Source organism: Polypterus senegalus, chromosome 15 (assembly GCF_016835505.1).
Source record: "Polypterus senegalus isolate Bchr_013 chromosome 15, ASM1683550v1, whole genome shotgun sequence".
NCBI lineage: Eukaryota > Metazoa > Chordata > Cladistia > Polypteriformes > Polypteridae > Polypterus > Polypterus senegalus.
In genome coordinates this window covers 80,710,454-80,735,388 of record NC_053168.1, presented here as the reverse complement: position 1 = coordinate 80,735,388, position 24,935 = coordinate 80,710,454, and the positions used below count along the sequence as shown (strand labels likewise).

At 37.1% G+C, this 24,935-nt stretch overlaps 1 protein-coding gene across 1 annotated transcript in view; it reads right to left on the bottom strand.

Moving 5' to 3' along the window:
• Positions 1–1,337: 1,337 nt before the first annotated feature.
• asns (asparagine synthetase) overlaps positions 1,338–24,935 on the bottom strand; it is a 31,622-nt gene continuing 8,024 nt past the window's right edge. Inside the window, 12 exon segments of the mRNA XM_039737253.1 lie at positions 1,338–2,606; positions 5,529–5,684; positions 5,766–5,847; positions 7,126–7,226; positions 7,322–7,428; positions 8,849–8,975; positions 10,298–10,425; positions 10,714–10,815; positions 15,662–15,847; positions 21,062–21,299; positions 22,979–23,198; positions 23,327–23,422. Of these exon segments, the coding sequence (XP_039593187.1) occupies positions 2,367–2,606; positions 5,529–5,684; positions 5,766–5,847; positions 7,126–7,226; positions 7,322–7,428; positions 8,849–8,975; positions 10,298–10,425; positions 10,714–10,815; positions 15,662–15,847; positions 21,062–21,299; positions 22,979–23,198; positions 23,327–23,379 (1,740 nt within the window). The 5' untranslated portion in view covers positions 23,380–23,422 and the 3' untranslated portion in view covers positions 1,338–2,366.

The window sequence follows — 24,935 nt, the reverse complement described above, 5'->3', positions numbered from 1 at the left end:
TTTGATTATGTTCCATGTGTTTTGTGGGTGATTCCACAAGGGGTGGGGCCACCTGACAAATCACCACCAGGAACTGCTCTCCACACCCTATATATTGGAGGGCCTTACATAGTTCCTGGCAGCTCATTTGGAACACACTAGGCAGTTCAGTGTTTCTTGCATTTATCTGTGCATTTTGCTTTGCCTTTTCAGGCAATTCTTTTTGTACTCATTGAAGATTTTTGAGATTATAGAGAATTTTAAAGAATTCGTAAATAAACCTTTTGTTTTATAAGGAATGCCCTTTTTTGCAACAAATCGGGGTTTGGACAGTAATTGCCACAGAAGGTGATTCTGAAAATATTTTGGGTCTCCAGAGACACAGCAGTGTGTGCGCTACTTTGTGTGTGTGTTAAGATTACAATATGTTGGTGCTCGTGGCTTAAGTAGACTTCTGTTTTTTTTAACTTTGGTAAGAGTAACAACATACATGTCTACCCATGAAAAAAGTTCTGTTTTATTGTTCGTTTGCTTGGCAGAAGTTGGAAATGCTGAACAGGATCAGCCGCTAATTAACAGTGCACATTTTCTGAAAGGGGAAAGACAAAGGTTTGTAGTTGTGAGGGAACAAACCCAGTAACCTAAAGAGTTACTACAATTATGAAATGATTTTCGGAAGAAGAGTCTTTTCCATAATTATAATCCAATGCTCAGACAGAGGAACATCTGGAACTACTTTCCCTTTGAATGCCATGTCAAAGATATGTGCAAGTCTAGCAACATCGCTGTAACAGGAAATGTATCCCCATAGACAAGCATGATGATTTAGTACATGATATAAAAAATATTTCAGACATACAGAATGGCTTTACAACTCTCTGGACCCTGACAAATTTAACTTACTTGAGGAAAAGGAGAAACAAGTGATCTGCAATTGCATCTGGAAACCAGCAGGAGAAAGCTGTGAATCAGCAGACATGCATTTAGTTACTTCTATTGCTTCTTAAAACAAGTGCAGTGCCGATACTGAAACCAATGTATCAATTTCTAGATTACCAAAGCAGTTTGATATTTTTTATACACAATGCATTTAGCACATTCACAATGTGAAAGTGTAAATGGGGCCTCAAAATTTCCTCAATCACAAGTATTTTCAGCAGCTTCTTCTTCTTTCAGCTGCTCCCATTAGGGGTCGCCACAGCGGATCATCTTCTTCCATATCTTCCTGTTCTCTGCATCTTGCTCTGTTACACCCATCACCTGCACTTCCTCTTACCACATCCATAAACCTTCTCTTAGGCCTTCCTCTTTTCCTCTTCTCTGGCAGCTCTATCCTTAGCACCCTTCGCCCAATATACTCAGCATCTCTCCTCTGCACATGTCCAAACCAACGCAATCTCGCCTCTCTGACTTTGTCTCCCAACCGTCCAAATTGAGCTGACCCTCTAATGTAATCATTTCTAATCAGATGTTATATAAATATTAAGGCTGAAAAGGTTAAATGTGTTAACAGCCGAGTAATTGCTACTGCCCTGCAACAACAAACACGAAGTGCAGACAGAATAGAGTGAAAACTGCATTATCTATTAACTGCTTACACAACACACCTCAACACAGGATGGAGTTACAAAGTTTTAGGTTTAGTCTTTCTTAATATCTATGAGTTGGGTCATCTGAAATCATGATCTTCCTCAAAGTACAAAATTGTTCAAAATTAGCTTTCCTGTTGCTCCAAATTGAATAGATATTCTAAATTCAAGGATGATCTATTACTGGTACAAACACTAGAGTAGTTCCAGTAAACTTAAGTCTACAGGGAAACTTACATTTCACCAAAAACTAAAGTGTTATATTTCAGAGCAAGGTGAAAAAAACTTAAATATGTACTGTGTCATGAGAATTATGAAGTGAAGTACACTGTATAAACCTGAACCTGACAGACGTCTGGGAGATTTACCAGTACAGAATCAACCTGAGGAGGTGCGGGGTGTCTGTACACTGTTTCAGATACTCAATTTAAAGGCACAGCTCAGCTGTTAACGTTATTGATGGGAGTTTGCAATTAGTTTCACCATGCCAGTCTTATGCAGTAACACACACATCTAAGGGAATATGAAATGAAAATCAGAGTACTGAAGACGACACTTGGAGAATGTGCAAACTCCTCTGCAGATACTGCTTAGGTGAAAGAAAGAAAGAAAGAAAGAAAGAAAGAAAGAAAGAAAGAAAGAAAGAAAGAAAGAATGAACACATTAATTTAGTACTGTGCTTTTTTTCCAATACGTGATAATAACATTTTAAAACTAAGCCCAGATGAATCAATAACAAATTGTTGGGAAGCAGAAGGAACTTGAATTAAATCATCTACACTGGAACAAGTGCAGATGTTAATCAGAATAAGTAGATTCTTCCTGATCCATCGTTTTTCTTTTCCGTTTGTATATCTGAAGGGTGCGGGCAGAAGGATCTGTGGCATGGATCCATTTGGGCATCCAGTAATAAGGAAGCCACTTCTCCCGGCCTGGATAATACTTCTCAAAGATGTCTCGATAGAAATAGGCCTCCTTTGTTTTTGGGGTGTTGAAGGGAAACTTTTCAGCAGCTTTTTCCAACTGGCTGCTACTTACCTTTGCAGAGAAACAAAAAGGGCTGAAATTAATTAAATTTTTTTGATTTTTGCTTCAGGAAATGTAACGTATGAAAACAGACTAAAGCAACCAGTACAATAAAATGTACTGTTTACCACCATCCAAACATCACCAGTATTTACAAGATTAAGATTTTGTCTTATTTAGATGTTTTTTTAAGACAACCATTGGAATTTTCAACCAAAATGTAAAATGACCTTCATTTTCATACTTACTTTTTTATCTTTAACTGTATTGAGGCAATTGATCTAAAATTGTTTGTTAGTTCATAACAAGTTTTAAATAATAACACTGCCATCTAAAAACAGGAAAATGACTATCCTGTTGATAATTCTATCCATGGCTTCTCAAATTGTATTCCTTTATATTACTTCTGGAAGTTACAGTTTAAGGTCTTGGCCATTCTAATCCTACAGTAAATCAGTGTTTTTGTTAATACCGATGCCAACAAAATTTGATTTTTAATTTTTGCCAATGTCAGCCATAATTCCTATTTCTATGGTTATTAATTACTAATGACACAATCATACCAAACACAGCCTTTCTTTTCTTTTTAACTACATGCCAATCTTTGAATGGACATTAATTTATATTACAAATTTTAGGTTAGAAATAGTTGACTACACATGGAAGAACCAGCTGGTGAAGTGTTTATCTATTTGAGTTGAGTCGTTGAACTGGAGTAACAAATCTAGTTCACAGGACATCAAAGCAATCAGGACAAGTATCAAGTATTATCATTAAAGAATTCTGTATCTCAAGTCTGTTCTATGTATGGTATAGCATGCAGTGCCTATAAAAAGTTTTCAGCCCTCTTGAAGATTTCACATTTTATTGTTTTACTTGAACATAATTGGACGTCACTCAGCAGACTGACTGTAGGCATGGGTTTCCTAGTGGCACAGTTGATAACTACACCCTACTCCCATGCTATTGACTGTTTCTGGGAAATTTTGGATCACCTCTCATGTGCAAAATCCTAATAATCACCACAGTGAGGATTTGTGAAAAAATTCTCCTCTTCTGACAGCAGGACATCAATCAACTACATTTAGCTGCCACCTTCCAGGATGTCTATGAGAGGTCAGAGTCCTTCTTTGTTTCCCATTGAGTATCTGTAGAACATCAGGGATGCCACATCTAGCCCACTCCTCAATCTTTGTGTGGCAGTGACTTTATAGGTCTTCCCAGCACATTTATAATTCCATGCTTGGAAACACAGGCTCTTGAGTTACCTGATTGTGATGACTCTCACATGTAGCTCTGTTTTGAACTAATATATCCATTATTCACATGAAATAAATTTAGTATGCTGTCTAGAGATACTATATAATGTATATCTCACTGTATTCACATAACTGTAGGGCTGGACAGAATGTAAATGGTGAAGCAAGATGGTCAAGGGACAGCTAGTGAGTACAGAAAGCAAAATTCAATGTGCACACTACCAGTTTTAGATACAAGGAGTATTACCAACATTGCTGTTTTCTACTTTTATTGTTGTTTCAAGTATGTTACTATTGATTTTATGATGGCAGTTAAAAATAATCAAGTTACATTTCATGCTGCTTTTTCCAGGACAGACACAGAGCATCTTAATGTTAAATCGATGTGGATGTGAGGGGTTGAAGTCCTGAGGTGCATCTTGAACAGCTGGGACTGATGAATTGCCACAGAGTCATCTCTGAATCTTTTAAGCAGCTCTATTGATTTCTTACAGCGTTTACCTTAGCCCTACCATAACATAACTGCAAGTACCTCTAAGAAAGAATGGTTTCTACCTTATTGGATTTAAGTTTGACCTAGCCATTGTAGCAAATAATTCATAGAAAAATGTATTTTATTTTTTTATGCTGTATAGTGTGCATTATTTCCTAGCATGAAATTGTAATTATCATCATTTTTCTTATTCTGTGATAATGCAAAGATATGTGCCAGTGCTTAGGAGATGATGTGGAATACTTCCTTCTCAAGCTTTTAAATAGCACAACTGTAACAGTTGTACTCATTTGTGAATAACTTTCAATGATAGATCAACTTCTGCATTAGCTGCACTTCCAGGCGCTTTGGTAAGTGAAAGGAGACGAGTGGAAGACGAGTCTGTGTACTGTGACTTTACACGTAACGAGTCCTGCTTTCTGATGGTCTAGAACTCCACACATCAAGACTTATTGTGCTGTAGGTGGGTGGAAGATGTGTTATGAGGCTGACTCAAGGAGAAAGACACTTCTTTACAAAGAAGAAAACCAACTATAACCCAACCCGTGCTTAATGTCATGCCAGTTTCACAGCAACATTATTTTCATTAGATCTTCATACATTATTTGTTTTTATTTCAACACTGTTTTCAGCTGTCATGTTAATTTCAGGTCAGTTACAAGAAAATATAATTTCAATTGTTTTTATTTTTGGTGACTTACTTCAATGACAAAATTGGTTAATTGATGAAAATATAGAATACATGCAGTACCTATGTACTATGTCCATGTAGCCTGTAGAAACTAAAAGATTTGTCCATAAAATTTAGCAAGGCTCTTTTTACTTTAGTTATCAACACAGAGGGTTATTGTCTATTTTCTGTAGTACTAGGGTGTTGTACCCTGTTAGCCATTATGAATGTAGTGAGAAGTCAAGCAAAATGAAACCTTTTATTGGCTAACTAAAAAGATTACAATATGCAAGCTTTCGAGGCAACTCAGGCCCCTTCTTCAGGCAAGAAGCTGTCTCTCTACTGCCCTCTAGTGCTTCTTCTTCTAATTCATTCGCAGACAAACAAAATTCAAGATCCAAATGAAGATTATATATAGAGATAATTTAAATAAACTACTAAATTCTGATTTTGTTTAAAAGATTTATGGAAAACATAAAGAAAATAATTTGTAAGATTAAAGTACAACATACCTGGCTATCTATGTGCTCTTGCAGTAAAGTATACCAGGACTTCTTAACTGATGCAATGCCATCACTGAAAGCTTCCTTTTTTCGCCAAAGTATTTCTTCAGGAAGAAGGGTTTTGTCTTGAAAGGAAACCCTCAACAGATACTTCTCAATACCTTTCTTTTAGAAAAGTGTAAAAACACAAGTTCAGAAAATGTATTAGAGTGCATTTCAATTAAGGTAATTATATAAAATTCATACCTTGGGAATCCTCAGATCTTCTGGCAGGGACAAATAGTAAGAAGTAAATCTATGATCCAAAAATGGCACTCTTAATTCAAGACTGAAAAAAGTAAAATGCACAACATTATCGCTGGTAGGGCAACAAGCTCTCAGTCACTATGTGACATGAATACATTTTGTTTTTTTATTTTACTGTATATAAATAAAATCAGTAGACTACTTCCATATAGAATTTAACAACTTTTCCTCTGATACTTTTCCTCTTGGTTGCAAAAAGTTACAGAGAGGTGGAACTTATACAAGGCCCATGGGATCATTGTAACACTTAAGATTAGGTCACTGCACAAAACTATATCCAAACTGGTTTCTTGAAATTTAATCATTTCTATTTTCCGCCAAATTGGTAAATTATGAACCAACTAAAATGTGAAATGCATTATTAGGAATGTACTGTATTGAATGTCAATGACATTTTCAAAAAATGTTTTTTAAATATAGACATTCTTAATATACACAATAGTTGCTACCTGAAGCCATTAATATCACTTTTAGCCCTTACTAATTTATAGATCACTTCTCTAGACTCTATCGAGAAGTTGTGCACACTGTGCTACCATAACATTTACATTCATAACATAAAATGTATGTAAAGTTAAGTACAGTTTTAATACAATGCAAAGATGCTGTTACATTTGCATATCTTCCTGGTTAGTGAGAAAAACACAGTTTGACTTTGACATCACAGGCATTTCATGAAAAAAACACAACTACTCACAATTAAATAGGTAAGGTGTCGGTTTGATTTTGGTTTATGTATCTTCTTTGAACTGGATTCTGAAAAGTCTTTTTAACCAGTATGAAATTACTAAATGACTGCTACAATTAGTTCTTAATTTTTTTTAATGAGGATAAAACAAGACAGGTATAGTTTGACTTGCTCTAAAAGAGGAGGATCTGCTGTGCAGTTTATGTAAGGAAAAGCTGCCTTGTGTCCTTGGCTTTAGTATGCTGGGCCTAATGTAGACTTGTAGCCTAACAAAATATAAAGTTGCATTTTTTTTTTACATCAGAATTTTTTACATTCTAATGAACTGCTTTTGTGAGAACATTGCGACTTTTACATAATTTTCTCAATATAACGTTAGTTACTTGCAACATTTCTAGTAGACAATGTGGTGACTACATGGAAAGTTAATGCTAATGAGGAAGGTATAAAATCATGAGATATCAGCACATCCTACAATGGTCTAAAAATAACACTATTACAACTCTTTTTTTTAGACCATTTTCTAAACATTTTAAACTGATAAACAATGATTTGGCCATATTTGCACATAACATTTTAGGCCATAGAAGGATAGTTTTAAAGCCTAAATACCCATGAGCAGCTGTTGTTCTGTCTGCACGCAGAACATCAAACAAGTAAAGACTCTTCAGCAGACGTTCACTTTCTTCTGCAGCTTCTTTTGGTGAAGGGGCCTTTTAGTTTAAAAGACAAATGTATAGTTTCTCTGTTAGTTATTTCATTATCTGAGTGAACAGTTAGGAAACAAAGAAAGAATGAAATTACTCACTTTATGAAAATAAATATAGCCTTGTGTAAGTTCATCTGAACCTTCTCCAGAGAAAATCACAGTGCTATCCGTTTTTTCCCGGATGTACTTTGACACTAGATACATCCCTGCAAAAAAAGACAAGGAGAATAGAAAACAGGATAGAGAGAGAGAGATCTATTTAAATTAACTTGTCTAAAATGTGGGAATGTCTAGTTACTTTATACTAGAGCAGGGAAATTAATCGAAATTTAATTGAAACTGACATCTAATCGGTATAATCTTGCACATGTCGGTTATTTTGTTTGTTTTATTATGTTCGTGGTTTTTGTTTTTTAACTCCTTTCAAGGCAGCTGTCTTCATGCAGCTGCTGGCCGCTAGACAAATGCGATCAGCTTTAGATCGATCAACTGATGCTGGTACATCACTTTTGTGTTAGATCTCCAAATCACTTGCATCAAAATCAGAGTGTGATAAGTCAGAGTCCAATTAGGCAATAATACGCAAAACGTTGTCTATGGAGTATTTTGCTTTGCACATTCACTTCGTTCCACTTGCCAGATGTGGCTTTATCTCCAGCAGCCCGCACCTTTGTGAAGTCAGCTCCAGCAGCAGGCTGCTGCTCTGCTGCACATTTCTGCTGGCCACCAAAAAAATATTTAGCCCTTAAAGAGTTCAATTCTGCTAATCCCCAGTGTGTGCTCAAGTACTGTCCCCTCAAAATCATACTACTTCCTGTGTTGACTTCACCCCATCCTGTCTGCAATAGGGAAGGAAAATGGACAACTCAAACACTGAGCAACTCTTACCAAAGAAAAATACCTTGTCCGTCGTTTGGACACATTTTGGTTTCAGTGTAGATGACACTGAACAAAAAGAAGTTAAATGTAAAAGTAAATGTAAAAGATTCAGCAGCCAAAGGTAATACCACCATTCTGTTTCAACACTTGAAGCACAATCATGTTATTGAATATGAACAGTGTATGGCTCAAAAAAGAGAGAGACTGACAAGTGCGTCAACTGTGTCACACCAGAAGCAGAGCTGAACAGCTATTTGATATCTCCTATACTGGAAAGTGCCGAAAATCCTCTGGAATGGTGGAGAAATAATCATGTACACTTTCCCACTCTTAGTAAGTTGGTAAAAAAAAGTATCATTGTATATCACCTACTAGTTCCCTATTCCAGCAGATTTTCAGTTCAGGAGAAAACATTGTTACCTGCGTCAGATCCTGCCAGCAACCACAAAAGGTAAACATGCTAGTGTTTCTTAGTTAAGAACTTAGATTAAATAGTAGTGCTTAGAGTAGAGTGACAGGACAACCTCACTGAAAGGAAGATCACATGCAACAGTGGTCATGAGTCTGATTCACATCTATAACACTATGAGCCCACAGGATACACAGCCTGCTGATCCATTAGAGGTGCAAACATTTTATTTAAAACAAAAACACTTACTGGAAATACTGGGCATTTGTGTTTTCTTAAAAACTAGTGTACCAAGTATTAAAAATGTAAATCAAACCATAAGTCGATTAAAATCTTACCAACTGATGCCCTCACAGTTGTGATGTCATAGGTTTCTAAGCACACAATCACATCCTCAACTGCCTGAAGGCCTTCTTTGGTTGTAAAATTTACTTCATGATGTTCACTGCCAATGTGAGTTGCCACCTATAGTAAGTGAAAGACAAAAACATGACTAATGAGCTGGCAAAGTTTGATAAAAGCAAAACACAGCAAATGGCAACAAGTTAGCAATTATATTATATTATATTATATTATATTATATTATATTATATTATATTATATTATATTATATTATATTATATATCATTGCACTTACAAAGTTCTACTCTTGGGGATCAAACTATCCATAGAACGAAGTAGAGACTTGAAGTCCTGGCACTGGGTTTCCAATCAAACTCTATGTAAGAGATGTGTACTATTTTTTTTCCATGAAGAAGACAGAAACACCCAGACGCACTAATAATTCTTTCATTATTATTATTATTTTATACAGGAGGGGGAGGAAGAGGGGGGGCTGTTTTAAGGTTTGTTTTAAGCTTGTAGCTGGGCACATGGCTAATTATGAATGGAAATTAGCCATGTGGCACTATGCGGCCAGGGCACAGAGATCTGTGTTATATGTCCAGTGGCAGTATTCATAAAATTCTCATTATGGTCAGCTAATTCACCCTCAAATTAAAATACTGCAAGTTCGTTTTTTTTTTTTAAACGCATTCAGGGTGGAAGTCTAGAGTACTGATCGAGGAGTGGGGAGATTACATCACGCATGCCTGAAACAGCTTCACAGCGATGGTACAGTACACATGCTTGAAAGTTCTGCACATTAAAGCTCTGTGATGTCATGCTAGCCTCGCAAAGCACCATGGAGCACTAGGGAAAAAAACATTTACCTTTCCACGAAAATATTCAGTGAACAAGGTCACCGTCAAATACAGCATTGTTACTGTGAAAAACGCAGCACTTGGCATACTATTTGTGCTTATAGGAAAAAATGTGTTTTTGCTCAGCACATCTTCTTCAAATTGAAAAAAATGCTTTGGGTTTTGATAATAATGATGCCAGGCAAAGACAGTTAGTAAGATCAGTACTAACAGATGCTGAGTCAGAATTTTGATGTTGTTCCAAAAACAACACCTACGTAGTGGAACAAAGTTATGTGCGCAAGAATAATATTAATTGTCACATAAATAAGTGTGGGCAGTCTGCTAGGTACTGGTATTCCAACAATGCACTATAGAGAGCTGTACATGTATTTGTAGCAGGTACTTTCACATTTCGAAGGATTGTATCTGAAAAACAATCTACCAGTAATTCTACCAGCAATTGGATTTTTTTAAAAAATCATCATATCTATTCTGCCCTATATTACCCAGAATAATCACTTATGGGAAAAAAACTTTATTATATAGTAATTGAACATCACTCATTGATAACATTTCAAAGAACAAGGGGTCAAAAATACTGACCAATCGAGCAGCCTTTACATCTGGACTGTCTTCCATTCCTATTGAAAATGTTTGGATAGGATATTTATATTTCTTTTCTCGAGCAAATTTAACCAATAGTGCAGCTACTAAGCTGGAATCCAAACCTCCTGCATTAAACAAGAAAAAGACACATTTCTACTCATTATTCCATTCTTCTCCTCATTTGAGACATTCAAAACCAAACACAAATCTGTTCAGTAACTATATTGCCTTTATTGCCTTGTAACAACCTATAAACCAGTTAAACAACAAACACATACAATACAAGATGACCCCAGTAAATAATAACCTTCTATTAAATTAAATATGTTTGCCACATTCTTGGAAAGCAAGCAAGCTTTGTGTTCAATGTATTAAAATGTCTAAAAGATAATAAAGTGATTATGTAAAAGGACCTGACAATAGACAGCCAATTCTCCTCTGAGCCATGAGGCGCTTTTCCACAGCATGTTCAAATAAGATGCAAATGTTGCTTTTAATAGTATCCAAGTCAAAATCTGAAATAAATTAAATAGAAACAGATAACTGCAATCATTTTCCAATACATACACAAGAAGCAATAATGTATCTAATATCAACTTCTAATGTATTTGAATGAAAATGAGATTCATGCACCATCTGTGCTAGAATTATACACATAGAATAGCTTAAGTAGTTCTTTTACATTGTCTTCATCACATATTTAATATTCTAGCAATAAGAGTTTCCTAAAAGAAACACATATTTAAAAATTAGAGCAAGATAGACCTTTAAACACACAGCACAGTATTATGGCTAGTACAAATATTAAGAGGCACTTTAACAAGATTTGTGCTTTTGTAGGATTGATTGTAATTCACTGTTTTTCTAGTTTTAAAACTTCAAAACTTATTATTGCTGCTAATGTATCATTAAAAGTGTCACTTTTCAAATAGAAATTGTATATAATTAATTTGCCACATGAAGTCGTTAATAAATTAAACATTTTATACAGGTGCTGGTCATAAAATTAAAATATCATGACAAAGTTGATTTATTTCAGTAATTCCATTTAAAAAGTGAAACTTGTATATTAGATTCATTCATTACACACAGATATGTATTTCAAATGTTTATTTCTTTTAATTTTGATGATTATAACTGAGAACTAATGAAAGACCCAAATTCAGTATCTCGGAAAATTAGAATATTGTGAAAAGGTTCAATATTGAAGACACCCGGTGCCACACTCTAATCAGCTAATTAACTCCTGCAAAAGCCTTTTAATGGTCTCTCAGTCTAGTTCTGTAGGCTACACAATCATGGGGAAGACTGCTGACTTGACAGTTGTCCAAAAGACGACCATTGACACCTTGCACAAGGAGGGCAAGACACAAAAGGTCATTGCTAAAGAGGCTGGCTGTTCACAGAGCTCTGTGTCCAAGCACATTAATAGACAGGTGAAGGGAAGGACAAGATGTGGTAGAAAAAAGTGTACAAGCAATAGGGATAACCGCACCGTGGAGAGGATTGTGAAGCAAAACCCATTCAAAACTGTGGGGGAGATTCACAAAGAGTGGACTGCAGGTGGAGTCAGTGCTTCAAGAACCACCACGCACAGACGTATGCAAGACATGGGTTTCAGCTGTCGCATTCCTTGTGTCAAGCCACTCTTGAACAAGAGACAGCGTCAGAAGCGTCTCGCCTGGGCTAAAGACAAAAAGGACTGGACTGCTGCTGAGTGGTCCAAAGTTATGTTCTCTGATGAATGTAAATTTTGCATTTGCTTTGGAAATCAAGGTCCCATAGTCTGGAGGAAGAGAGGAGAGGCACAGAATCCACGTTGCTTGAGGTCCAGTGTAAAGTTTCCACAGTCAGTGATGGTTTGGGGTGCCATGTCATCTGCTGGTGTTGGTCCATTGTGTTTTCTGAGGTCCAAGGTCAATGCAGCCGTCTACCAGGAAGTTTTAGAGCACTTCATGCTTCCTGCTGCTGATGAACTTTATGGAGATGCAGATTTCATTTTCCAACAGGACCTGGCACCTGCACACAGTGCCAAAGCTACCAGTACCTGGTTTAAGGACCATGGTGTATCCCTGTTCTTGATTGGCCAGCAAACTCGCCTGACCTTAACCCCATAGAAAATCTATGGGGTATTGTGAAGAGGAAGATGCAATAGCCAGACCCAACAATTCAGAAGAGCTGAAGGCCACTATCAGAGCAACATGGGCTCTCATTAACACCTGAGCAGTGCTACAGACTGATCGACTCCATGCCACGCCACATTGCTGCTGTAATCCAGGCCAAAGGAGCCCCAACTAAATATTGAGTGCTGTACATGCTCATACGTTTCATGTTCATACCTTTCAGTTGGCCAACATTTCTAAAAATCCTTTTTTTGCATTGGTCTTAATTGATATTCTAATTTTCCGAGATACTGAATTTGGGACTTTCATTAGTTGTCAGTTATAATCATCAAATTTAAAAGAAATAAACATTTGAAATACATCAGTCTGTGTGTAATGAATGAATCTAATATACACGTTTCACTTTTTGAATGGAATTACTGAAATAAATCAACTTTGTCATGATATTCTAATTTTATGACCAGCACCTGTATATCACTCACAAAGTATGATAAAGAAGATCATACAGAAAATATGAAAAACTGTAGTGAAAGTTACCAATTACTTTTACTCACTCAACAACATCCTCAATTAATCTTTTATCACCATATCCTCAGCAACAGTGACTCTGCTGAATTGCTTTGTATCTCTTTACTTCATCTTGGCTTAGCCCTATCGCATAATCTGCATCTTTTATTTCTCCTTATTTTTTTCTAGCATGAGTGCACACGACACACCACATAAAGTACATGATGCTGAGTGCTGATTGCCATTGTGAAATTTTTATCAACATGTGGGTGGCATTGGCTCTTTCAAACATCTAAGGCTTTGATAAAAAATGCAATAAAATCTGTTCAGTTCAAAATTCACAGCTGAAGGTCTTCAAATAAATCACGATATGTGTGGAATTAATTTTTTCTCAATGCACGATTACCTGGTTCATCCAATCTCTTTGGCTTGTCTGCATACTTGGACAGCACCCAAAGGCAATCAGAAAGAAACTCATTTTTGGAGTCCTTAAAATGCAGAAATACTTCTCTGTTTGACTTGGATACCTGACCACGGACACTAATGTTAAACAGCAGTGAGACAAGGTCCCAACATCAGGACAGCAGGGATGAAAAAGATTCAGAAATCTTAGACCACAATCTTACACTTAGACCACAAAAGGAAAGCATCCTGTTCAGTGCAAAATTACATCACATTACAGTTACCTTCTGCCATTTTGTTTGGTTACCCATGTCTTTTAGAACTGACTTTAAAACACTACTAATAGAAAAAAATCTACTAATATCTTTAAATAAAATACTACTACTATATTTAAGTAAACTTGCTCCTTCCTATATTTTGGAGTGTCTATCCCTATACATTTCAAACCTTAGATCTTCTAATAACTTTCTGCTCATTCCAAGAGCTTGGCATAAAAGAAGTGGTTAGGTGGACTTTTACCGTTAGGCACCTAAAGTTTGGAATACTTTACAAATAGAGATATGCCAGACTAACACTATAGATTTTTAAACAAAACTCCTAAAAATCCACTTTTTCATAGCTTATTTTATTTCTACTCTTAATAAGCAAGATATGCATAGACTTATCATACTATTAAATGAACCTGCAATCTTTCTTCATCTTTCATTTTCTCTGTTTTCTTTTCTGGTTCTTATGTGGTGATGTTCTGTGCCCCAACCACCAAGTCAAATGCAGCCACCAGTGATGCTTATATGACTGAATGAAAGAGGACAGCCCAACATAACACAAGACCCACTGCATTGAATCCTCTAAAATAAAAGCTTAAAAAAATAAATACAAATCAAAAACAATAAGAACTACTTAAAAAATTATGCTAGGCAGAATGCCCAGATGCCCAATGGGGGCTGGGTGGTCTTGTGGCCTGGAACTCCAACAGATTTTGTTTTTTCCACCAACTCTTAAGTGGAGTTTTTTGTGTCCACCCTGGACAACGAAATTTATCATTGGACTGTCATTTAGAGACGTCTATATTTAAGGGCTCTTTTTCTCTGAATTATATATGTAGCTTATGTGCAGTGCTCCTGACACTGACAGAAGCTGGGCTAGGAATAAATTTAAGAAAATGTTACTTTGGATTAACAGAGGAAAAATATTTGGGCTACTTAATGGGCAGAGGCACTGTACGACTACAATGTTCCAAAGTTAAAGCCATAACAAACTGGCCACGTCTGAAGAATAAGCAGCAAGTCTAAGCCTTCTTAGAACTAGTGGGTCATTATCACAGGTTCCCCAAGAGGGCTCCATTACAGAGCCCCTGTAATGAATGTGACAAAGAAACGGGCACCTAATGCAGTGAATGGGATGGAAAAACAGAAGCTGCATTTAATGACTTAAAAAAGGCCTTTGCTTCAGCACCAACCTTAACAACTCTTTTGACTTTTCCCTCCCTTTTGTTTTGTACACCAATGCTTCAGAAACGGGTTTCGGTGCTGTGTTGAGCCAAAGCAACAATGGTGTTGAACACCTCATTATGTATGTTAGTCAGAAACTGCTGGATCGGGAAACAAGGTATGCGGTGATGGAACTAGAGGCTCTCATAATTAAATGGGCTACTAACCATTTCAGGTACTGCATTCTGGGAAGCGGATTTACCCTAGTGATGGACCAAACCCCTTTACATTTGACAGCCTTGCACAAGGACTTAAATCCTTGTGTGACCAGATGGTTTTTTTCAGGTTTAAAGTCCTACATTGCCAAGGTACTCTCCATACCCATCTTGTCTCGTGTCCATGACCTCACTGCTCGGGTTGCCTGATAGATACTTTATTTGTATCTTAAGTGAAATAACTTGTTAGTGTTGAATCAAAGACAGGGAGCAATACCGCTGGACTGTCAAACCAGGCTGGTGGGACCAGTTTTCAAAAGGGTTGAAAAGAGGACATTGAAAGAATAATTCTGCGGGTGTATTTGGCCAAATGGGATTTCACTGTAGGGTTTGGGGATTCTACACATTACAGAAAGGAGCTGCACAACTGGGAATACAGCTGCTGCTGAGCCACATCAGAAACTAAGACAAAACAGTACAGAAAAGCATGACTATTACATATGGATAAATGTACTTTTTAAAAAAAAATGTTATATCCTTATATCCAAAATAACAACATTTTAATTTCAATTTTAATTTAAATATCAAATTGTATGTGAGGCTAGTTTCAATACTAAAAATGAATTCATAGTTTTTAAATATAGTAATTAGACTACAGGCCACAAAAGTATATTAAAGTCTTACCTGTGGGCAGTTTGCCTAAAGAGTCATACTCCATATGCAGAGGCTCATCCTTACAGTTATGAAATTTGACTAGTTCCATGGATGCAACTTTTCCATTTGCTTTCATATCAAATACTTCATAGTGCCCAGGGGGGAATGGAATGATTTCAGGAGATGTAGCCATAGAATGCACAATGTTAATGAGTCCTGCAAACCAAAAAACCAACATTAGCAATCTCAAATGGCTGGAAAGTTAACTACAATAACTTGCAATATGTGATTAAATTACACTCAGTACTGTGAAGCATTGACATACTGTATACTGAAGTATTAAAATATTTAGCAGAATAGTTTTGACTTATTTTTGTGAAAACTGACTTAATATTACTTTGATTTAGTTAAATTTATATGTATACTGCTGTATCATATATCTAAATAATCAGATTGCGATTCAGACCTATGAATATAATACTCTGATCTTCACCCTGTCAAGTAATGAACCAGCCACAGTAACACAATGTCAGAGGCATCATCTCAGACACTGACGTCCAAGTTTCGATCTCCATAAGAGGAAACAAAGGTTCATACACCGGATGAGCCCCAATCAGGGCAAAACACACGTTGTGTACTCTATGTACTATTTGGCAGGTATTGTATCACAACACACATTTACATACATACATATATATTGTAATGAAATAAGCAGAGGAGACACACATATAAAGGTTTGGGAAAATTCCCCATATATTGTCGGTTGGTCTGAATAGTCTATGCAGAATGATACATATATATATATATATATATATATATACATATATATTATATAAAAAATTTGGGGTCAAGACGTGATCATCTCAGAGAGACACTTTGACGTCACGCGAGAAGTGACATTACAACCTTAAGAAGCAAGACCCATGAGACAGTGACTTTTTCACGTCATGCCCTACTTACAAACAATTTCTCGGAGACACTTTAACGTCCCGTGAGACAGTACAGCTGCTGTACAGGCTTTTAAATGATTGACGCGCAGCACAACATGCAGATCATGCAGCACGGCACAAGAGGCAGTTTGCTTAAAGCGAGCCCCCTGGGGAGGGGGAATAACTAATTCACTACAGCTTTATTACTGGCAAATATCAAGAAATAAAAAATGAATGAAATGAAAATAATCTGTTTAAATTTTATATCCAGTTCACCAAACCCAGGGGTTGGTGAGCAAAGCGAGCAGGGGGTGAAGCCCCTAGTATATATATATATATATATATATATATATATATATATATATATATATATATATATATATATATATATATATATATATATATATATATATATATATACACAACCCCAAATCAGAAAAAGTTGGGACAGTGTGGAAAATGTGAAGGAAAAAGCAAGTTATAAATTCTCCTCAAACTTTATTTCATTGCAGACAGTATGAACACAAAATAATTCATGTTTTTTTTTTTTCAACATCATTTGATTTGTAAATAAATATCCATTCTTGCCATTCAGGCTTGCAACACATTTCAAAAAAAGTTGGGACAGTACAACATTTACCACTTTGTACAGTTCCCCTGTCTTTTAACAACACTTAAAAGATGTTTAGGCATTGAAGAAATCAAGTGACTAAGTGTTGCAGGTGTTAGTTTGTCCCATTCTTCCTGCAAACAACGTTTTAGGTGCGCAACAGTACGGGGTCTTCGTTGACGCATTTTTCGTTTCAAAATGCGCCAAACATTCACTATAGGAGACAAATCAGGGCTGCAGGCAGGCCAGTCAAGCATCCGCACCCTCTTCTTACACAGCCATGCCTTTGTTATGCGCGCAGTATGTGGTTTGGCATTGTCTTGCTGAAATAAGCATGGGCGTCCCTGGAAAAGACGTCGTCTTGAAGGCAGCATTTGTTCCTCCAAAACTGAGATACAGTATACTTCTCAGCATTGTTGGTGCCATCGCAGAAGTGCAAGTTACCTTTGCCGAAGGCACTGACACAACCCATACCATGACAGACCCTGGCTTTTGGACTTGCATCTGGTAACAGTCTGGATGGTCCTTTTCCTCTTTGGTCCGCAGCACACGGCGTCAATTTCTTCCAAAAAAGATGTGAAAAACCGATTCGTCTGACCACAATATACGTTTCCACTGCACAATGGACCTTCCCAGATGCCTCTGAGCCCAGAGAAGTCGACGGAGCTTCTGGACACTATTTATGTAGGGCTTCCTTTTGGCACAGTACAGTTTTAGCTGGCATTTTCTAATGGAACTACATACTGTAGTGCTTGAGAGTGACTTCCTGAAGTAGTCCTGAGCCCACGCAGTTATATCATTTATTGATGAATGACGGTTTTTAATGCAGTGCCGTCTGAGGGCTCCGAGATCACGGCCATTAAGTTTAGGCTTGCGCCCTTGGCCTTTGCGCACGGTAATTTCTCCAGATTCCCTGATTCTTTTCACTATGTTATGCACTGTAGACGGAGAAATGCCCAAATCTCTTCCTATCTGTCTTTGAGAAACGTTTTTCTTCATCATTTCAAAGATTTTTGCCCGCACTTGGTGGCAAACTGGCGATCCTCTGCCCATCTTTGCTCCTAAAGGAGTAGGCCTTTCCTCGATGCTGCTTTTGTACTGAATCATGATTGCAATCACCTGTTAACATCACCAGTTTCAAATCACATCATTATTTGGTTATTATACCTCATTACTACCCCTGAATTGCCTCTATCCCAACTTTTTTTGGAATGTGTTGCAAGCCTGAATGGCAAGAATGAATGTTTATTTACAAATTAAATGACGTTGACCATAAAACATGAATCATCTTGTGTTCATACTGTTTGCAATGGAATAAAAGTTAAGGGAAATTTGTAAATTACTGCTTTATTTTTTTATTCACATTTTACACACTGTCCCAACTTTTTCTGATTTGGGGTTGTATATACACACTGATATAGCACTATGAATCAGACATTACAGACAATGAAGCAAGGTTTGATGGGACTTTTATGGAGGTATAGAAAAAAGTGAAGTAGACAGAGGAAATGACGTTGAAGATGGGTGACCGAGATGACAACATATTCAGGAGCCGGAAATGAAGTCATCAGAAATGGATGAGAACTGAAGTCATCATGGTGGGACTCACACACCAGCCTCTGTTCAAGTTGGTCTACCTCTCGCCATGTGTTGGAGCGCACTTTGCCTCCACTTTGCTAGTGATAAATGTTTGTTCAACAGACATTATCATCTACAGTTTGTTAAGGAGTAGTGTTTGACGTTTTTGAGAGAAAGATCAGAGCTACATGCGTTTAAGAGGGTAGCTGCTGATTGGCACAGATATCACAGCCATGTGCTTATCTGCCCACGCAGGGGATGTTCTCCTGTTAGAGATGAACACGGTCAGATACAGTGATAACATTTGATGTTGGAGAGTTCCTACTTCCCGCTTGGCCAGAATTTTTTTTTTTTTTTGGTTTTTCAAGTTTGTCCTGTTTCACTACTACATGGGTGGAATTGTGGGGGACAGCTACATATGGGTCACAGACTTGCATGAGAGAAAAAAAGCGACTTTATTATTGTCAGGATGGGAACATTCTCAAAGCATTTCTTCAGACAGGAGCTGTCACTTAAACACACGCAGCATGCAACCAGTGACGATGATATTCTGCATTTGCTCCCTTCTCAGACCAAAAGAACAGAAAGCCTTCCTGGACAAGAGAGGAGACAGGAAGGGAGTTCAAAGCCAGGTCAGTGGCCAGTTTTAAATGATGGTGAGATGAGATAAGATGAGGTTTTATTTTATAGTAGTGAGTCTAGTAAGTTCATAACTTTCCCAGAAGTCAATGACATTAGTGATATTGTTATTAGTTGGACAAAAATGTTTGCAGCAGGGAGGTGGAAATTCGATCCAGAGAATCAGTAGAAAAGTATATCTCACTAAGTGATTTCAGTCTCATCAAAGCAAACAAAAAACCAGCCATGAAAATTTGCAGATTACTAGAAAAATGAAGCAGGAATGGAGCTGGGCAGAATGGTGTAAGAAACTTTACAAACTCAAGTTTGTAATCTTTTTGTATCTTTGAAGATAAAACAATCACTAGATATTTTTACCTAGCATGCAACAAACACTAAATAGCACAAAAATCTGCGACAATAGACTTGGCCACCTAGGAGGTTAAAAAGAAGCCCATAAAAATGTAGATGCTACTTTTGCAATGAGACTGATTGGCACAACCCATGCATCATTCATACAGTATAACACAAATGGAAAAAATCAACAGGTCTTCAGGCAGTCTACCTCTACATTTGTCGTCCTGCTACAGAAATCTTCAGTCTAATGTGGTCATCTTGAAAAGTTTGTTTCAAGGGTGTTTTTGATGCACCTCCTGCTGACTCACGTTAGATTCTCACTGTGAATTCCATGTAATTAGTAAACATGTAATGTAAAGGCTATACACTGTGTTTGAAATTAATTTTGAAAACAAAAAAGTAACTATTGCTTCTGTTCTGTCTGAATAAATAAATACAAAATATACAAATACAATACAAAAACTTCTAAGTTGCAATCAGCTTTTAACAGATGCCAAATTGCAGGATAAAACAGAAACTATTTACTGTAGTTGCACTATAAAAACACAGAACACACAGAAAATGGTTTATTTGTAAATAAACATCCACCCATCCAGATGGAGAGGGTGCCTACCTCAGTATTTACTGGGTGAAAAGAAGGGACAAACGGTGTACAGTCAGGGCATCACTCTATCGCAGGGTGTACACTAAGGCACGTTACCACTCTCAATCAAATGTAGCCAATTACTCGTTGATAATTAAGCTATCATCCACATCTTTAGAATATGAAATGAAAACTGGACTGCCTATGGAAAAACAACTGAGATGCAGAGAGAAGATGCAGACTTAACACTAGCAACACTTAGGCTGGATTTCAAACCAAGGACAGTAGAGATGTGAGACAGGAGTACAAACCTTTATATTTCATGTACACATACAATGAAGAAAAAAAAAAGAATGAATATTTGTTCAGATATTGCAGTAAAGCAATATTTATGGCATGTCACTAATACACAAAGTTGTTTTAAGGATAATGTCAATATACACATAATGAAGGGATGCCAGAATGAGTTTATCATAATTTAAGAGACTCCTGTAGCCACTTGTCATATCCATGGTGGGCATGCCACTGAGCAACTTTCTCTCAACCAAATTTTCATGAAATCCATGACATTATGAAAACTTGGCAACTTTCCATGGCATACCTCACTACATCGAAAGTTGTTAATTTGTAAGTGGTAGAAATAAACTATACAATATCAAATAAGGCCCTGAATTTACAAAGTAAAACCAATTAATAGAAACATAAAAAATTAATTTTGGACTACACTTACTAAGATAAAATTCTTTTCTCTTTACCTTTTGCCTCTGAGCACACCGCCAGAAATCCATCATCAGTAAGTAGCTTAAACAAAGGTCGAACACCATATGTGTCCCTTCCCAAAAACACCTTGCGACTAGCTGTATCCAACAGTATGAATGCAAACACACCATCCAAGAAGGAAGCCATTTTTTCAATTCCTGTTGTGTGATAAAGGTGAAGAAGTACCTCTCCATCCACTTCTGTCTGGTACTCAAATCCAAAATACTTTTTCAGCTAAAATAAAAAATGTGTCATTAGTAATGTAATGTTTCTGTTTATTTATAGAACTATGAAATTTACTAAATCCATACATAAAATTTTAGGAACTTTCTGGACTTGATGTTTTTTTTAGAACAAGTGAGTGGACAGGACTGGCAAGCTTTGTTGGGCTGAATGGCCTGTTCTCATTTAGATTGTTCTAATGCCCCAATATCCTTAGAGTGAATGTAAGAAGTATACTTCTGTGTGATGTCTTGCCTTTTTCATGAAGTTGCTTTTGTACTGAAATTAAACCTTGAATTAAAATATGCAGTTTTGTGAATGTTATGTTGAAACATTAGTTGCCACTTTATTTGGTGCACATATCTAGTAACTTGTTGTGTCTCTTTTGGCCTCCATAACACCTTAAATTAGCCTGGGCATTGATTCTACAAAATGCTGGAGGCATTGTTTAGGAATGTTGCAACATGCAGAAAAAACAGCATTGTGTGGATGTTACAAATTACAGTACATGGCTGCACAGTCTGTCTGTGAACACCCTTTCCACCTCAACCCAAAGATTCAGGGACTGTGTAGGCAATTGAAGCAATGAAAACATGCCGTAATTTCACTAAATAATGGAAGCATCCAACTGAGTGTAGAAAAACAGATAAACTTAGTCAGCAGCAATGTTCAGATACGACTTGTCATTCTGATGTTGTACAGTATGTATCGGGAGCCCCAGTGTATGCCAGGAAAACATTTCCCACACTGTCACAAAGTGCCAACACTAGCCCACACTGTTCACATCATAGAATGGCTCCACAGACTCAAATGGCTGTTTTCTCTAAATTCTATTCCTTTCATAAGCATGAATCAAAAGGAATCTGGAAACATCCGACCAAGCATCACTTTTATACTTCTCAACAATCCACTTTTTAATGTCTCTGTGCCCACTGGAGAAGTTCTTTCTTGTTTTCTGCTGCAGTATTTTGCTTCCAGCATTGGTGCCTGACAAGGTGTGACATGGCTGTTGCCCATTTGAGACAAATTCAAATAAGCGGTACATTCTGAGAAGACATTCTGCACAGCAGTGAAATCTGGATGTGATATACCTGGCTGTGGCCCGTTTTTTTACTTGTATGATTCCCACTGTTCTACTTTGACCCCTCTGATCCACAAGCAATTTACGTCCACAGGATGCCTGTCAATGGTAGTTTTTGCTTTTCGTGTCATTCTCAGTAAACTGTTGAAACTGTTTTGTGTAAAAAGTCTACAACAACAGCTGTTTGGGAAATACCAATACCGTCACGCCTAGCACTATCATCTCACAATCAATGTCACTAAGAACCCTGACTATGTTAGAAATACATGTCTGCCTGATTCATTCCACAAATAGCTATCATATGATAAATTGCATTCTGGAATGTACAATTGCGAATGGAAAAGGGTTTACTAATAAACTGAGAACTCAGTGTACATTACTATCACAAAAACATCAAAAAATGAATTAAGTTCATTAATAGCTGCTTGTTTGTTTTCAGGTTATTATATTTGTTTGCTGATGAAACTGCATTAAATATATTTTTTGTATTCATTTCATAAATTATCCTACACAAAATACAATAAACATGAGCAGAATTACTTTTTAATTTTTTTTTTACAATAAATGCTCTCAAAGGAACGCAGGGTATCAGAAACAAAATCTACTATACCTGATGAAAGTTGTATATTTCTCCATTATAGCACAACCACAGATGGGGGTATTTCTTAATTCGCAAAGGCTGCATACCATATAAGTGGTCTACAATTGAGAGTCGGTGGAATCCAAAGCAGCAATTAGTAAATCCATTCACATTTTCAAATCGAAACGCATCAGGACCTCGGAATTACTTTTAAGCCCGTTTCCAGTGAGAGTTTTTTTTACAATAAATGAGGAACGCAGGGCAGAAAAAAAATCTATCATGTATATTTCTCCATTATAGCATTCCGCAAAGGCTGTGCAATTGAGACTGTACTGTAAATCCATTCACATTTTCAAATCAGACATTGAGCATCACTTCCACTGTACAGACAGACATTCATCACTTCCAAAGAGAGCCCATATTCCACACATGGTTACACAATGGCTAACTTCCAGTTGATTAGTGGCTAAATATCTGCAAAAGAACAGAAATTATTATGATAGATAGATAGATAGATAGATAGATAGATAGATAGATAGATAGATAGATAGATAGATAGAACTTTATTTGTCCCAAGAGGTCATTTGGCCTTTCACAGAAATTCAATAAAAAAATTAATAAATATAGTAAAGGACATGGAAGCACAGGCTGGTGTTCCTGCTGGGACTGACCCCACTCCCTTAAAAACAAGGAGACCAATTCAATGGAGAGATCCAGAGGGCTCTATATCATGGCTGTATGCTCATCCGACCTGTTAGATGGCTGCATCCCTGGGCTTTGGTACCCATGCAAACACATAGAGGGTATGATGGGAGCTGTAGTCCAGTGAGGCAGCACTGTGGGGGTCCGTGAGTACCGCCAGAGGGTGCTGCAGGGAGTCACACTCCCTACTTTTGCAGGACTTTATAGCACCTGGAAGTGCTACCATTGGCCAATGCCCTGACACCATTTATACTCTTGCGTCTTCAATAGTTGAAACACCCTGCCTCATCTAAGTGAGTCGAAGCTAAGAGAGAAGACAGGCAAACTCGCCAGGGAGGAGTAGCAGAGAACGAAGAGGGGATAATTATATTACTGAACTGAAGAAAGCTCTCAAAGGTATTCTGTTGAATACAAATTTGTATTTTGAGCCCATGACTGTGTCTGTTCATTTGTGTCTGGGGTTTGGCACTCTGTGATGCCCCCTCTTGGTCACTACATATATAACAAAAAGGAAAGAAAATTGACTTGGCTAAAGATTAAAAAAGCAGTCACAGTCACTGTGAGGTATTATAAAGGTGTTTTGCTTTTGGTATAAAGGAGCCCAATAGTTTTGCAAATGCGCCAGCTTTATTCAGATGAGAATAAGCCTTGTGGAGCAGACTAATAATTACATTTTCCAGTCCAGTCTTTTTCCAATAGGCAAACTGCAGTAAGTCAAAGTGGTCTTTCAGAACAGGACTCATTTAGTCTAGGGCCAGCCTTTTGAAGGTGTTCATAAAATGAGATGTGAGGGTCACTAGTCTGTTGTCATTAGGTGAAGAACTGCCTACCTTATTTGGAACTGGAATAATACAAGATATTTTTAAAAGAAGTGGCATGTTCTGGAGCCTTAGTGACAGACTGAACAGGTAGTGGAGCATAATAAAATATTGGTCAGTACAGACCATAAGAAACCAAGGACTAACACCATCTAGGCCCACAGCTTTTCCTGAGTGTAGACTCCTCATCTGGTTATTATTTATGCATATTTCATACGATGGTCAGAGGCAGATTCATCACTAGCCATACTAGTTACAGTGGTATACTTGTGGATGCAGTAGAGATGGTGTGGAGGGACTGGTCATTGACGGAAGATGGTGGTGGAAAAAGGCAAAATCAATTTAAAAAGTGGATTGTTTAAATCCAGCAGCTTTGCCTTGTCCACTCCAAACATGTATCATGTTATTCTAAGCAAGTTTGTTTTTAATCCCTTTATTCAGATTTTCTACAGCATTCATTCTCAATG